This window comes from Accipiter gentilis, chromosome 16 (assembly GCF_929443795.1).
Source record: "Accipiter gentilis chromosome 16, bAccGen1.1, whole genome shotgun sequence".
Classification (NCBI taxonomy): domain Eukaryota; kingdom Metazoa; phylum Chordata; class Aves; order Accipitriformes; family Accipitridae; genus Astur; species Astur gentilis.
This window is the reverse complement of record NC_064895.1, coordinates 2,674,575-2,691,003: the sequence shown is the minus strand read 5'-3', so window position 1 is coordinate 2,691,003 and position 16,429 is coordinate 2,674,575. Positions and strand designations below refer to the sequence as shown.

General features: G+C 46.3%; 1 protein-coding gene across 1 annotated transcript; it reads left to right on the top strand.

Moving 5' to 3' along the window:
- The first annotated feature begins 8,819 nt into the window (after positions 1 to 8,819).
- Positions 8,820 to 13,737, top strand: LOC126046737 (keratin, type II cytoskeletal 1-like). The gene is made up of 7 exons (XM_049819530.1): positions 8,820 to 9,470; positions 10,863 to 11,080; positions 11,680 to 11,740; positions 12,364 to 12,459; positions 12,825 to 12,989; positions 13,080 to 13,205; positions 13,513 to 13,737. The coding sequence occupies exons 1-7, from the start codon at positions 8,871 to 8,873 to the stop codon at positions 13,735 to 13,737; spliced, it is 1,491 nt and encodes a 496-aa protein (XP_049675487.1). The 5' UTR covers positions 8,820 to 8,870.
- The last annotated feature ends 2,692 nt before the right edge of the window (positions 13,738 to 16,429 follow it).

Genomic DNA, 16,429 nt, shown 5'->3' with positions numbered 1-16,429 from the left:
TGTGGCTCCAAAGGGCTTTTGGTGACAATGTGTGAATGGTTTTGTTTGTACAGCACCTAGCACAGATGATTGATGGCTCCGACTGAGGTCCCCAGTGACAATAAATAACTGTCTTTAAAACTTTTGTATGTTATTGACTGCTTCTGGCATGGGAAGAATTGAAAGCGCTATGATTTGGGAAAGTCTGTGACCTTTTGAGTTGTAGGGTTACTTCTAACAGTCTGCAACTGCCTTGGCTCTTCCCAGCGGTGGCATGCCTTTGCCAGTCGTTCCAGTGTGCAAATCTGCCTCTGTTCCTGCAGACTGGCATTCTTCTGCCTTGGTGACAAAGTGCAGCTGCAATCCAGGATGGAAATGGCTGATGGATGAGATAATTCCTGAGATGCTAATACTTCAGTTCCAGCCCTCATGGGCCATGTAGCAACGCTGATAATTTCCTAACATGGACAAGAGTTGCAGCATGTCCCCTAACAGAGGTGAGTGCTAAGCAGATTTTTATTCTTCTTCCCCAAACCAGAGCTTGAATGTGGACCTGGGAGAATTTCCTTTGCTAAAGAACAACTTTGAGTGGCAGCTCATCACGGGTTCTTCTTGAGGTGCCAGGACTGCCCGTGGACATCATCTGAAATGCCCTATTCCTGTACCACAATACGAGCTGCAGCATCTGGAGGTTTTGAGTGATCAAACCAGCCTTCATAGATTTTACAATACTCTCCCACCTAAGACAAACCATAATAAATGTTGCCCAGTGAAGCTTGCCCTAAATCTTACAGACTTATGTCGTGTGCAATAGTAGCAAGACCCATGTCGTGCACTCCCATGACAAACACTGCTGCAGTGCAGCCTGGGCCCCTGAGCAAACTATTTTCCATCCCCAGCTCTTCCCTGAGATTTATAGCCAGCACGTTAACAGATCCCTTGGGCCATAAGACAGGCAGCCAAATACCGTATCCTACCCAAACAGCTTTTCCAGAACCACAAACCCCTGGCTAGTGCCCCGAACAAGCAGGTACAAAATGTGCGTGGTGCTGAGAAGTGCTGGTGGGAGGCGATGGCGTGCTGCCCTCCCTGGGCCCATTGCCCCACCAGTTTGAAGGTGCACATTAGCAAGCCATGCCCAACTTACCATGCAAAACCTGCTGGCCCAGACCCAAGCAGGGCTCCGCAGCAGTGGCTGTGCTCCGAAAGTGATCGGACGCTGTTCTGGCATGCAGCGAGAGCGAGCTGGCTGCCAGTCTCAAGTTCTTTGGAAAAAGCTGAATTAAGGGCTTGGCTGGCAAATTACGTTGTGCAGTTGGTGTTGTGAACGGGAGCTTTTAACTGGGAGATGCCATGAGACAGGAACTTGTTGGTTTGCTGGGGAAGGGCCAGGTCCTGAGTTTTGGACACCGTATGGCCTTGGGATCTGGTTAAAGAAGTGTGGGTGTGGGACTGGGACAAAGCGTGCATGATGGGATGGATCTTCCAGAGATAGTACCATTTATGATAGTCTGAAGTGGTTCTTAGAGTAAGGTATCTCATGATGCCACAGGTCTCTTGAGAGGATGAATGCTGGGCAATCTTCTACCTTTGTGTCAAAGTCAGTTGCTGGTCCTTGTCACATCCGCCGCCAATCAGACCATTGCAAACCCAGGAGAGACTGGTGGAATGGGGCTTGTTTGAAACTGTGGACATACACAATGTATCTGGCAGAAGCCCTCTGATAGAGGAGTCCTCTTGGCTAAGAAATGCCATTCTTTAAAACGCAATTATCTGTAAGGTTGTGCTAAGACACTTTGACTAACTGCTATTATGTGGGGAAAGAAAGATTCAAGGATGGATTCTGCAGAGAGGGAATCACCTTCTGGAGGCGGTGGTCTCTCTTCACCAGCTCTGAAAAGAGCCTAAATGGCTAGATTAGCCAAAATACTTACCTTCAGAGTGGGCATCATGGGATGCCTATGCTAGGTGACTTTTCTTCAGGCTCTTCCATTGCTGGGCAAGAGGTCTAGTCTGAGAATAACCAAAGTTCTGGTGCTTTTTGTGTTGCTTTATCCTTTCTCCACCTGTTTTGTTGTTCTGTGGATGCTGTTGTTGCTGCTGCAGAGCTAATGACAGCAATTGAGGTTCCAATAACTCAAAAGAGTGATTTACTCAATTGATCACAAATTCTGACCTTGATTGGACTAATTATCAGCTCTAAGCCAACTGGGAGGCCAGCCCAGGTGATATGTAAGTGTGATTGGGTGTGGTGAACTTCCCAGATGTGATGACACTGCCAGAGAAGGCAGCACTGGGACCCACTTCTTTTGTAGGTTGGTAATCACATTGTTTACTGGATTCTGAACATCTGCCAGAATTATTTCCAGCTGTTTCAACTTCCTGTGGGAAGGGATGTTATTAAAATTGTTCTCAATCATAAACAGTATCTTTTGATGCTTGCGATACCCCTTTTATCACGTTCTCTACCTCTATTCTCTGACCAAGTGAGCTATTGTTTCCCTGTCTACCTAGGAAAGGCTGATCCACTGAGCGTGAAAGGGTTTTCTTTGTTTCCTTCAATTTTGTAGAAGTGGAAAGGACTACTGGGGTGTTTAATGCCTTTGGCTGCTAAAAGAAACCTTGCAAACAGGAGGACGTGGCTCAGCTGAATGGGTTGAGTGTCACTCAGGAGAGGCCAGCCTCTCCCCCTCCATGGCTTTAGTGGGTCAGGTGAAATGAAATGAATCCCACTACTTATTCCCTACTTGATCAAGAAGCTACCCTAATATTTTTCCTCTATTTATGTGACAAATGCCACATATGTTGACTATTTTTCTGCTGGAAAGCAGCTGCACATAGGAAAAAAGTCATGTTTTCTGATGACACATGGTGCATTTAACCTACAGTTCAATCCAGTTTCCTCTTCGCCTTCATTTTTCTCTTTTTTTTTTTTTTTTCTCTGCAGGCCGTATCTCTCCTCCTCCTGAAACACTTTGGAGATTTCATCTCTGCCTTGCTCCAGCACCACATGCCCCAGCTTGAGGGCATCAGCTGCAGGTTTGCTGTGTGTGGAGGAACCAGGACTTGCTCAGCCTTTAAGAGATGTCAGGGATGAGCATGATATTTTGCATTAGGTTAGCCAATAAAGTAAAAAAAAAGCAATAAGCTTCTACTTTATCCACTCACTGCAATTGTTAATAATGACAGCAATAGAAAAATTACTTCACTCTTTTCACACATTATATTAAATTGATACTTTCACATTCTTGTAGGGGAAATAAGACATCAACAGATATCATAATTATGATTACTATTTTCTGAATAGATAATATTATAGGTGGTTACAAGTAAGTTATTGACTTGTTTACCTTTCTGCTAACTCAGAATAATTAGCCATTTATTAAAATAGCCATTAGTCAGTTGTTAACTGGATTGCAAGGTAAAATGATATTTTGTTTTGCATTAGAAGAATACTTGCTGGTCCAGATGTAAGACTAAAATCAAGTCTTAACACAGCCCACCCCTCTCCCCATTCAAAGTGCCTCAAGCAGGCAAGACAAAGATGGGAAGTGACCTACCCCACACCAGGTAGAATTCATCCTGCCTAACTCTGACTTTCTGCAAGTCAAAGGTCTAATCTAAAGCCATCATGCAGGCTCCCCACACGAGTCAAGGAGAGAGGATTGTAGCTCCAGGGACAGCTCTCCTTTGTCCTCATAGGCTTTCCACCACTTCCCACACCATGTCTCCTTAGCTTGCCTTGCTGTCATTGCACTTAGGAACTGAGCACTTGGTTTCAGCCTCTTACAGGTGGCCACCTTGTTCTACTTGTTGTCCTTTCTCCACTCAAAAAAGAATCAATCACATGCAAGCAGAGATGCACTGTTGCTTCTCACCATCTCAAATGCTGTGGTCCACTGGTCCCTTCCTTATGTCCCTATTATGGAGCAGCTCCTGATGGAGAAGCCGATGACAGGTACTGTGCCGAGTTCCTCCTTGTCTTTCCATGGAGCTCATGTCTTTTGGAGCGGCCAGCTCTGCACCCTCACCTTCGGTCCCAGCCTCCACTGCGGTTCTGCGCAATTCAACGACAGCACTTCCAGAAAATACTTCTGTTTAGCAAAGACAAAAGAACATTTCCCCCCCAAAACCATTCCCAACCAGCTGAACTCAGTACCCTCTTATATCAGTCTATGCAGGACAAAGCCCTCCCATCTTAGGGGCTTCCCAGACCTCCTCTAATTATAGTTTCCTCATCAGGAAGTTTCACTTTTACTATGAAGGATTGACAGCTCATGTAATTCTGAACATGCCCTGATACGGGGCTTTTTTCTGTGGTGTAATAGCAACTTTCAGTCTTACCCAGATGTAGGTCTGGGTGAGGGAAACTTCGTCTGATCTCTGGGATCATATTCCTGCTCCTACCTTGAAGTGTCTGTATAATCGGTACAGTATATTTATGCAGGCAAGGTGCTCTCCAAGCTGGAGAGCCTCAGAATTAAAGTAGCATAAACCTTTGGTAGAATACCAGCATTTCACATTTTTTTTCCCTGCCATTACAAGGTTTTTGACACTTCTCTTCCCTCTGTTCTCTTCTCAGAATCTCCTGTTGCCTCCACTGACCACAGAAAAAGGTTATTGTTAGTCCCTATGACAGAAGGTGTGAGAAAATGAAAGTCTGTGGGATGAAAGGCATTTTTATTAGTGTGCCTATGTGATTTCAGTCCCATTTTCTAAGTGACTTAGGGCCCTACTTATGCAGGTATTTAGGCAACTAGTGATCAAGATCTACTATTTCAATCCTATGTGTGTGTGTTTCTATCTAGTTTATCTGGACAGCTATTAAATCTAAGTACTGTATTTATTAATGTACTACTGTACTACACTGCTGTGTGTCCACTTGTACGGGTGTGCAGGGGTTATTTAATGGTAATAAGTATATTACCGTACTTACTTATCTACCCTCTGGTCTGCCAATGTAAAGATCACTAGTTTATGTTTGGCAGTGATGAAAAGTAGCTAGATCTTTCTTCTGAGACATCTGCAGGATTTTAGTGGTTTAGGCTTTCTGTTTTGAGTTGATTAAAATGGTCCTGCAACAATGTAGAGGCATTTCCTTGAGCATTAGCCTAGGTACTAGAATTTATTATTCCCATTTTTTATTTGGGTTGACTGGAGGTGGACAGAGATGGATGTGGGTTGTGGAGGTTGGCAGGTTCCTGCATCAGTTGCGCTCAAAGAGCTAAAGCTTGGGTCTGTTTGTGAATTGTCTTTATAGTTTGAAAATGCGAATCCTTGGTGCAGCCTCTGTGACATAGGTCTGACTGAGGATGGCTCAACTCACATTACTTTCACCACCTGAAATTCGGGAGTTGAGTGAGCTCTCCAGGTTCCCTTACGGTCCACAGAGGGAAATGAGACCATCCGGAGAAGCACGTTCATGCCACCTGTCTCAGAGGCTTTGCCAGATGGGAGGAACATCATCACCTGCTTCACGGACTTTTCTGGATGGGAGGAATTACCCGTGGATGTTCTGTCCTTCCTCCAACAGCTCTAGAAGAAGTCCAGGCAGTCAATTTTACATGAATAACTTTTGGGATGCAATTTAAATTTATCTTAAAAATCCCCAACAACAAAAAGCCCGGTTGGCCATGTGGCTATCTCAACAGCCCCTGAAGACTTCCACTCCCTGGTAGATTCTGTGATAACCCATCTCTGTGGTAAGGATGTTGGTTGAACCTGTGGTCCTTTTGCTCCATGCATGTTGGGAACTGTTTTGCTGTTTCTTTTAAAGGATCAGAGCAGAAGCCACCCAGGTACATCCAAGAGCAATGCCAACTCATTGCAGGGAAGAGGAAGATATCACAGGAAGCTCCCCCTTCTTCTGCAGAATGCATGAACATCTCTCTGGGTGCATCACTCTTTCTGGAGCCAGCTCGACAGGTTCAGGTGTGGCTTGGTTTGTTGTGCCAAGGCTAGGCTGGTGCCAGCAATGATCACAACAGCAGCCTACATGCTGCGCTCTGGATTATGTGGCATGTGGGGTAGGTTGGCCGCTCTTCTCATGTAGGGTTTGCAGCAGGCCTCCTCAAGCAGGACGCGGCTGCCTCGGAGATCAGCGCAGTGGTTCTGTATGAATTGCCACCTGGTTTGCTTCATGCAGCGAGTTGATGTATGTATTTAGGGCAGTGATTTTGGATCAACATCTCTCTAACCATTGTTCCACAGGCAGCTGGCTTATTTGGTCTGTGGGTGTTCCCTCCCCTAGGTCATAACGCTTCCTTCCAAGATCCATGCGGATGATCTAAAGTATTGCCCGATGCAGTGTGTGTTGGAATAAGCCACACTCAAAACTGAAAGAGTGGGGATGAAGATGAATTGCACTCAAAGTAGCCATTCATAAACTCAACAGACAGGTGGACAACAGCAACCCTTTAGAAACTCTTGTGTATGTTGCTGAGGAATCGTTAAGGCAAGCAAAAGGGACATTTTAGCTCAGATCTCCCAAGGAAATCACGGGTCATGTCCACAGTCTCACCTCCTCCTGACGGGAAGTCATATATTGTCCTCCTAATCTTTATCTGAGCCTAATAATGGCTCCAAGGTCACACAGGAATTTCGGTCTCAGCATTGTTCAGACACAGTTAATCCTACACAGAATTTTGCAGAGAGTGGATACAGTTCTGAAAGCATATTTTAGCTTGACTGAAATATGGGAGTGAAGGAGGACAACTGACTTTGGTTTCTCTTGAGATGCACCAGCATCTAGAAAATATTGAGCCCAACTGAAAGAGAACAGGGAATATTTTTGTGTATTATCCTAATGCTTTGGCAAACCTTACCCAGATGTGTTGAAATAGATCTGTGTCCAGATTCCCCCCCCCCCCCCCCCCCCCCAGTTTAAAATTATGGTCATGACACATTTTTTCTATTCACTGTAATTATCCTTTCCAGCAGGACAGTGAATTCACGATTCAAGTCAGATTTTTATAGAGGTATATAAAAAGGGGAAATTCAGTGAGAAATTTGGTTGAAATTCTCAGTAAAATGTAGGTAACTAGTGAAGATTAATTACAAAAACGTAGCACAAATGGAAGGTCTGGGTTACCAGTTGGCCTTTCCTGGTATAAGGCTAGAAGAGATCCAGTTTGGTAGGGAAAAGTAGTACTTCTTGTCTGGTTGTCTGGAAAAACACCGTGTCTACTTCTGGGAAAAACCCTTCATCTGGTTGCTGAGTGCCCCAAATCTTGTCCGCTTCTAGATATATCAGCTGGTCTAATAACAGCTGGTCTAATAACCTCTACCTACAAACCTTTCATTTAGGGGATTTACGAGGCGCTTTCCAAGCGGAGCCAGAGCAAGGATTACAAAGCCCTGACCACATAACCTCTATATAACTGAAGGGTTCATAGTGTGGCTTTATCCAGCACCTTTGGAAGGAAAAACATCCCCTTCGGGTGAAGCCCAACTTCTCCTAATGTTGTGTAGGGGACAAAGGGAAGGTTCTTGCCATGTGGAAATTGTTCCACCAGTGCTTTTGGGGACAGTGTATCAGATCTCAGTTGTCTTCTAGAGGTATTAGTCAAGGCTGAAGGCTCTCGGTGGCATTGTCAGCAGCAGGATTTGGCTCCCAAATGCTTTTTAAATGAATTCATGGCCATTGAGTCTTGCACCGGAGTGTGCTCAGACTGGAAAGATGGAGTCTTGCATGGAGATGAGGAGAGGAAAGAGAATCGTAGACTCATAGAATGGTTTGGGTTGGAAGGGACCTTAAAGATCACCTCGTTCCAACCTCCCTGCCATGGGCAGGGACACCTTCCACTAGAGGGATGGATCAGGCAGATGCTCAGTGGGACAATCTGGGTAGAAAAGCCTGGAGCCCAGCACTGTATTTGGTATCCCAGCTATCCGGCGGCAGGGCCTTTAAAAAACAACAATCCACAAACAGGTAGTTTCAGTTCGTGGTCTAACTATTCCCACATGGAAGAGCAGGAGCAGCCAAGAGCAGAAGGGCCAAGAGTCCTAATGTATGGAAGCGATGGGTCATGTGTTCCCTAAGGTGACCTCATCTTAATCTTTAATAGTCAAATGTCTACTTTAATTGATTAAAGTTTATCTCAGAGCTTTCTCTTTTACATTTAAAACTCTGTATCCATTTACTTAAAGCTAAAATTGATACAGAGAGATTCCATTTTTTCTGGTTTCTAGATGCTATTTCACCTTTATGAGCCAAAGGCAAAAAATTTTTTTATGCAATTAGCAAGAAGACCAGATCTCAACACCTTCCCTCTCCCTGCAGCCCTGCAGAAATAATACTTACTTTTGGGTGGATATACTGGGAATCACAGAAAAGAGAGAATGGGGAGCTAAGGGAGCAATAGTCTTTGCTTTCTGTAGTAGGTACTCCTGATGATGCGGTGAAGCAAGGTGAGCTACCCTGAAGTCAATATGAGGACAATATCAAGGCCTTCTGTCTCATGAAATAAAATGCCAAAAGAGGTGGGGAAATTTGAGAGAGAACAAACCATGGTAATGTGCATGGATAACTGCGTGAACTGTAATTAATGGCAGAGGGCAGGCTAATGAGATAAGGAAATCTCATCTGAACAAAGCTCATGAGTCAAGCAGGATTTGGGGAATTTCACAATTCCTCCACTGGTGTGTGGTGTTTACTCTGACCTCTCTTCAGGCAGCCGTTAATTGCTGCCTGATGAACCAAACCCAATAACAACATTAACAGACCTGCTAATTACCACGGAATGGAGACTAACTCCTCCAGAACGTATAAAGGAGAACTTCTGTCACCCCCACCAGAGGAGCTGAGGATCCTTCACTCTCATTTCTCCTCCTGCTTCAGAACCTGCCCTGCCTGTGCTCTCGCCTTCTCTTAACGCTCTGAAAGTGACGCTATGAGCCAACATTTCTACCGATTTGGGGATGGGAGTTTCAGTTCTTTTTCTGCTCACTGTGGCAGACTGGGTGGTGGGAGAGGTCCATCTACCGTAAGCTATTGTGAAGACAATAGAGGAGAAGAAAGGTACAGTGGGTATGGGTATGGGTATGGGTATGGGTATGGCAGCAGGAGTCTCCACAACCTCGGTGGGTTTAGGGATGTTTCTACCGGTGGAGGCTATGGAGGAGAAGGAGGGGCATATGGGAGGTGCCTGGGATTTGGTGGTAGGAGACATCTTGATAGGGGCTTTGGTAGAAGAGGATATTTTGTGGGAGCTTTTCAAGGTGGTGAAGCAGGGCTTGGTAGCACGTATGGCAGAAGTTCAGGCAGGGAGGTTCTTGGAGAAGGCTTTGGTAGAAGTGCCTTTGGTGAACAAGGGGCTGGACAGGGTTTTGGGCAGGCTGGTGTTGGCAGAGGCATCGAGGAAGTCCGTGTCAACACCAACCTGCTGAGGCCAATACAAGTACAAGTTGACCCCGAGTTCCAGAGAGTGCGGTCAGATGAGAAAGAGCAGATCAAGGCTCTCAACAACAAATTTGCATCATTCATCGATAAGGTGAGTCCCTGTTCTCTTTTTCACTCGTTATCTGGAAGGGGGAAATGTAAGGAGTGCTGCTCTGCCTGTGTGAGGCATGGGGACACCTTTACATTGCATATTCTCTCCCCAAAAAATCACAGCGTTGGCTAGATTCCCTTGCGCCGGTGTGAAGTTTTTAATAGCTTGCTATAAACGCCGCTGCATGAATCACTTACATTTAGCCCTGGGATAAGTATCTCTGAGTCGCCTTTTGTGGCAGGACAATAACAAACTACTGGGATGTCACCAACACGTTAAGTGACTTCTCTTTTGAGGAAAAGGGTTTCTGCATGGCTAGTAATATTCTGGTGCCTGGGAACTGTTGGTGCTAGCTCAAAAAATGGGTGATGGACTTGGACATCCTTGATGTGTTCTGTTTCTCTTTCTCAAGCAAAGCAAAACGTTGCATTTCTCTGAATTACAAAACAAATTGCTTCTTTGCTTGGAGGTCCTAGCCTCTTTCAGGTGGCCTGTGGCCCCCACATCTTTCTTCTTTACCTCTTTCTTGGTTTACACTACAATACTTCCATCTCTGTCTGCCGTCGTCTTCTCTTTCGTTTCTACTCACAGACACAGGAACAAAATAGCCACAAAAACACTTCCACCCATGCAGACCTGACATGTGCCTTTGAGTGGTGACATGTGCCTCTGCGTAGTGTGGAAGCTTGTATTATTTGTTACACGTGAAGACTTAATGGCTTCTTGTATTACCCTACCGAAAAGGTGTTGGCTACACCCAGAAGTTTTAAGCCTGCTTAGTCCTGGAAGATAGGAGCACCTTTCCTTTAACTCTTTTTTTTTCTTTTTTAAACTTTCTGGATGTCAGCTTCCAGGTTATAACCTGTTCAGTGTCCCAGCTGAAGAGGTGCTTTCCCTCTGGTTTCCAAAAAGACTAGCTCTGCATGTTAGAGGTTTTTCTGACCTTCTTCTCTAAGGCAAGGTATATCTAGGAAGAGAGTGGTCCCATGTGGTCTTCTGAGAGGGGGATAATTCTTCTCATGTATTTGGGTGTCTAAGGTACTTCAGAAACAGCTGAAGTCTCCCTCCACCCCAATCATCTCCCTAATCATTATGCATTTAAGAGATGAAAAGCCAGCAAAGATTTCAGTAGCAGCTTTGAGAAGTAGCCGTAAAATCGTGCCCTTCTTATGCAACACATTGGGAAAAAAGAGGTGTGTCCCTTGTTAGTCTAAGCTGTCTCCTGTGTTGGTACCAGTGTTACTACAGTTGGTCCCTCCTGGCAAAACCTTTAGATGTTACTGTGTTGGAAATATTAATTAGGATTTGTTTTGCTCTAGGGACTAATGCTGATGTCAGTGTTTCCCCCAGTGCTTTCCAGTGGCTGAGACACTCTTCTGCTTTGCCTTTCAGGTTCAATGTCTTGAGCGGCAGAACCAGGCTCTGCTGGCCAAATGGGAACTTCTGCAGCAGCAAAGTGCCCGACCGGAGGAGAGCAGAAATATCGCCTCTTTCTTCCAATCTTACATCAGCAACCTGCAGAGGCAGCTAGAAATGCTCCAGAGCCAGAAGGAGCAGCTGGATCCAGAAGCTTATAATATGCTTCAGCTTGTTGAAGATTATAAAAAGAGGTGAATAATCACAGGTCTGGGGAAAAAAACATACTGGAATTTTCCAAGGCAATGCTAATCATGCACTGGGATGGCATAGCTTAGCTTCACACCTTCAAGAGTTTTGTGGCCGTTGTAGGTTCATTATGGGACTTGACTTTGACACTGGAAGACTAAAGCAGAACAATAAGAGGAAAATCAAAGGCCCTGCAGATCTATCCCACTCTTATCTCCTCCTGTCCTCCTTCATGCCCTTCCTCCCCCAGGCAATGAGTAACCCAGGACTCCTTACCAGTGGGGTCAAGTTGAGAACAGTCACTCCTGGTTTAGCTACACCCCAAAAATATATGTCCACAGTTCTGAAATAGGGGAAGTTTAGTTCAGAATTACAAGGCTGTTAGAAGTGATGTATATCAATCTATATTAGCCACATTTTGTAGGCTAACTTAGCATATAGTTCTGCAGAGGGTTTGCAATTGCCTTTGCAGCTGCCAGAAATTGCAGTTAAATGAAAACTTGACACATTCCCTTTGTGGATGATTCCCTTTGGTTTCTGGCCCACTTGACTGAAAAAGTAAGGCAGGCAATGAGCTACCTGTTTCTTTTCTCTGCTGTAACAGATTTGAGGACGAGATCAACAAGCGTGCATCTAAAGAAGAGGAGTTTGTGGAGCTTAAAAAGGTGAAGTAATCCAAGACATTAAGCTAAATCACAGCCTCAGAAATAAAGCAATAACTGGATGGTGTTGAGGTTTTAAAAACCAGGGTCTTTGCTTAACTTCATCTCGCTCCCTTCTAACTGAAGTCATCGAAAACCTGAGCTTTTTACTGCAAGACTGGAGAGAAATAATGTCCTCTAGAGACTGAATCAGTCCTTTGTAAGATGAGTATTTAAAAAGTGCCAGTCTTTTTCTCTATTCGCTCAATCACGATCTGGGTGAGACATTGTTATTAGGGGTTAAATAATATCTTTAGATGGCTTAGATAGGAGAAGAGAAAATTTAGACAACATTTTATTAGAAGAATTAATGAAGTCTATGTTTCTACATTTTGCATTTTCTCCAGGAACACATTTATTGCCACAGCTATTTTGCTTGTTTCTAAGCCATTCTTTTCTTCTAAGAGTTAGAAACTTTCCCTTTGTTCCAATTGCTTTTCAAACAAAAGCTGAGCTTCATGGGCCGTTATTTGACTCCAGGAATGAAGGCTTTAAAGAAATGTACCAAGTCTTGCAAGAATTGCACTTCAGTGGAGAGTTTGCCAAGGATCAAAGCAATACAAATATGCCTTTGGCTCTTTTTACAGGAACTGGACAGTGCCTACATGGGAAAAATGGAGTTTGATGTTCGGGTGGAAATACTGAAGCAGGATCTTGAGTTCCTCAGATGCTTGCATGAAGCTGTGAGTATGCTTCTCAGATGAAAAAAACTTATCCTCAGGTCTTGAAGGGCGTGTATCTTTTGGAGGTTTTCAGAAATTTCACCTGAACAGGACATTGCAGAGTGGTGTGGAGAGTGGATCACCCTCGGCCTTTGATCTTATAAAGTCCTTTTTCATCTGTGAGTGAAAAGGGGGTCTGGTGTGTCATGAAACCTGGAAGAGACACTTGAAAATTAAAACTGGTGGTGGAACAATAGGAGCTGGGGGATGCAGGTAGCGAAGTTCCAGTGGGTAACTGGCCAGAGGGTGCCATTTCTTTCCTCATAACACAAGCTGGGCTGCTCACATGAACTGTTAAAATCTCATTATTTTTTTTTTCCTTGCAGGAGCTGTCCCAGCTGCAAACAGTAGTTGGCAACACCAATGTCGTTCTGTCCATGGACAACCATAGAGAACTGAACATGGATGGCATCATTGAAGAAGTCAGACAGGAGTATGAGGCAATTGCTCAGAGAAGCAAAGCTGAAGTAGATGCCATGTATCAGGGCAGGGTGAGTAAACATCGACAAGATGGGGATGCAAGTCTGTCTGCTCAGTGGAAAAAGAAACCAAAAATGTCTGTTCTCTTCTCTGCACATCAGTACCAGGACCTTCAGAACATGTGGGTAAATCAACGTGAGCAAGTGAGGAACAGTTATCAGGAAATCCAGGAACTTATCAGGCAGATCCAAAGACTACAACAAGAAATTGAAATTGCAAGGAGAAAGGTAAAGCTGATGCTTTCCAGCATGACTAAACTGTTTAAGTCACTTTTACATGGGGACTCAGTGCAGTGCAACGTAGCCTATCCTTTGGAGGCAAATCTAGAAATGACCTTTTCTCTTCAAATTGAAGCAGATTTAGATTTTGGCTGTCTACATTGGGATTTAATTTGGGTTAATTTACCCAGTCTAATACATCTTCCAAGTTCGGTCATTGAGGCAGATCTTTTAATTTCCAGGGACTGCCAGAAGGGTTTGAAAATCCCACTCCCATAGAAGGGAAATGGACATGTTCTGTTTTTGCCCACTGCAGAATAACAGCCTCCAAGAAACCATTAAAGATGCTGAACAGCGTGGGAGCTCTGCCATCACAGATGGCCAGCAAAAGCTTCAGGATTTGGAAAATGCCCTGCAGCAGGCCAAAGATGATCTCACTCGCCTTCTTCATGATTATCAGGAGCTCCTGAACGTGAAATTGGCCCTGGATATTGAAATTGCCATGTATAGATCACTTCTTGAGGAGGAGGAGACCAGGTAGGTACAAACTATTCATCCTGGATAGAGGTACCTGCACAAAGCAGTGCATCCCATTCTTCAACCTATCACTTAGATCTCCAGGATGAATTGCTCTTTCATTGGCTTACTGATAGAGCCTAGCCTGACTTTTACATTTATGGGATGCATTATCTCAATGTCACTTTCTCTTCACAGGATACAGGAAGGCTCACCAGCCACAATCTGTAAGTACCTGAAGGCTTTGCTTTGGTTTTTTAACAAAGCACTGTTATCGTTTTGTTGTCTGTAGTACTTAACACCTACCATCAGAGCAACCTATCTTACCTCCATTTTGAGCTCCCTTGGGAAATGAAGGAAAAGGTAGTCCCTTGTGAGTGTGTGTGTGAATACATGTGTATAGGCATTAATATGCCAACATTGAGCTACTGACCTTGGAACCTCTTGGCTAAGTTCAACCAAACCTGTAGGAAGTGGGAAACACTGCACTCACACTATAGGTCTATGAGGTGAATGTCAGAACTGAGGGAAAAGAAATTGAGTCCTAAAACTTGTGGTAATTGGGGGCCAGCTAAAGGAGAGAGAAACCTGTACACTTGGCCTTCTTAAAGGAAGTGCTGCACTAACTGTTCATGTATAGAGTAGAGATGTAAGTTATGTTAAATATAAGCTAATAAAACCGGAAACATATGAGAAACGATTTCACAGGAAAATCTACAAAAGAAGACGCTTGTTGCCCCTTTACAGACATATGACAAGGACCACACCAGTACATAAAATGATGGCCATACAGAAATATTATATCAGCAGTGCGTAAAAATTTTTGAGTAAAAAGAAAAAGTAGGACATCATTTCTATTTCTTACAGGTGTCATTGAACACAGCGCAAGTGCTAGAGGAATATTTGGAGTAGGATCTGGAAACTTGAAAAGCGAGAAGTTCATGCAAGAAGGTGGACATAGCTCTGGAGGATGGGGATCCAGTTCTGACAGTGGCAGATGCAGCCCCCACAGTGGAGGGATGAGCTCTGGTGGGGGCAGCAGCTCCGGCCGGAGAGGGTCCATCTCGGGACGAGGAGGAGGAGGTGGAAGCTCTGGTCATGGAGGATCAAGCTACGGAACTGGCGGGTCCATCTGCGGAGAACGAAGTTCAGGCAGTGGTGGGTCCATGTCTGGAGGTGGACACAGCTCTGGAGGATGGGGATCCAGCTCTGGCAGTGGCAGATGCAGCCCCCACAGTGGAGGGATGAGCTCTGGTGGGGGCAGCAGCTCTGGTGGGGGCAGCAGCTCTGGCCGGAGAGGATCCAGCTCTGGAGGTGGAGGAGGAAGCTCAGCTCATGGAGGATTGAGCTCTGGCAGTGGCGGGTCCATGTGTGGAGGAGGAGGAGGAGGCTCAGGCAGTGGCGGGTCCATGTCTGGAGGTGGCCACAGCTCTGGAGGATGGGGATCCAGCTCTGGCAGTGGCAGATGCAGCCCCCACAGTGGAGGGATGAGCTCTGGTGGGGGCAGCAGCTCCGGCCGGAGAGGGTCCATCTCTGGAGGTGGAGGAGGAGGAGGAAGCTCTGGTCATGGAGGATCGAGCTATGGCAGTGGCGGTTCCATGTGTGGAGGAGGAGGAGGAAGCTCCGGGAGTGGAGGGTCCATGTCTGGAGGTGGCCACAGCTCTGGAGGATGGGGATCCAGCTCTGGCAGTGGCAGATGCAGCCCCCACAGTGGAGGGATGAGCTCTGGTGGGGCCAGCAGCTCTGGTGGGGGCAGCAGCTCTAGCCGGAGAGGATCCAGCTCTGGAGTTGGAGGAGGAAGCTCAGGACATGGAGGATCGAGCTCTGGCAGTGGTGGGTGCATTGGTGGAGGAGGAGGAGGTAGCTCCGGGAGTGGAGGGTCCATGTCTGGAGGTGGCCACAGCTCTGGAGGATGGGGATCCAGCTCTGGCAGTGGCAGATGCAGCCCCCACAGTGGAGGGATGAGCTCTGGTGGGGGCAGCAGCTCCGGCCGGAGAGGGTCCATCTCTGGAGGTGGAGGAGGAGGAGGAAGCTCTGGTCATGGAGGATCGAGCTATGGCAGTGGCGGTTCCATGTCTGGAGGAGGAGGAGGAGGCTCAGGCAGTGGAGGGTCCATCTCTGGAGGTGGAGGAGGAGGAAGCTCCGGTCATGGAGGATCGAGCTATGGCAGTGGCGGTTCCATCTGTGGTGGAGAAGGAGGCTCAAGCAGTGGACACTCCATTTCTGGAGGTGGCCACAGCTCTGGAGGATGGGGATCCAGCTCTGGCAGTAGCGGGTCCGTTTCTGGAGGAGGAGGAGGAGGCTCAGGCAGTGGAGGGTCCATGTCTGGAGGTGGCCACAGCTCTGGAGGATGGGGGTCCAGCTCTGGCAGTGGCAGATGCAGCCCCCACAGTGGAGGGATGAGCTCTGGTGGGGGCAGCAGCTCTGGCCGGAGAGGGTCCATCTCTGGAGGTGGAGGAGGAGGAGGAAGCTCCGGTCATGGAGGATCGAGCTATGGCAGTGGCGGTTCCATGTGTGGAGGAGGAGGAGGAAGCTCCGGGAGTGGAGGCTCCATGTCTGGAGGTGGCCACAGCTCTGGAGGATGGGGATCCAGCTCTGGCAGTGGCAGATGCAGCCCCCACAGTGGAGGGATGAGCTCTGGTGGGGGCAGCAGCTCAGGCCGGAGAGGATCCAGCTCTGGAGTTGGAGGAGGAAGCTCAGGTCATGGAGGATCGAGC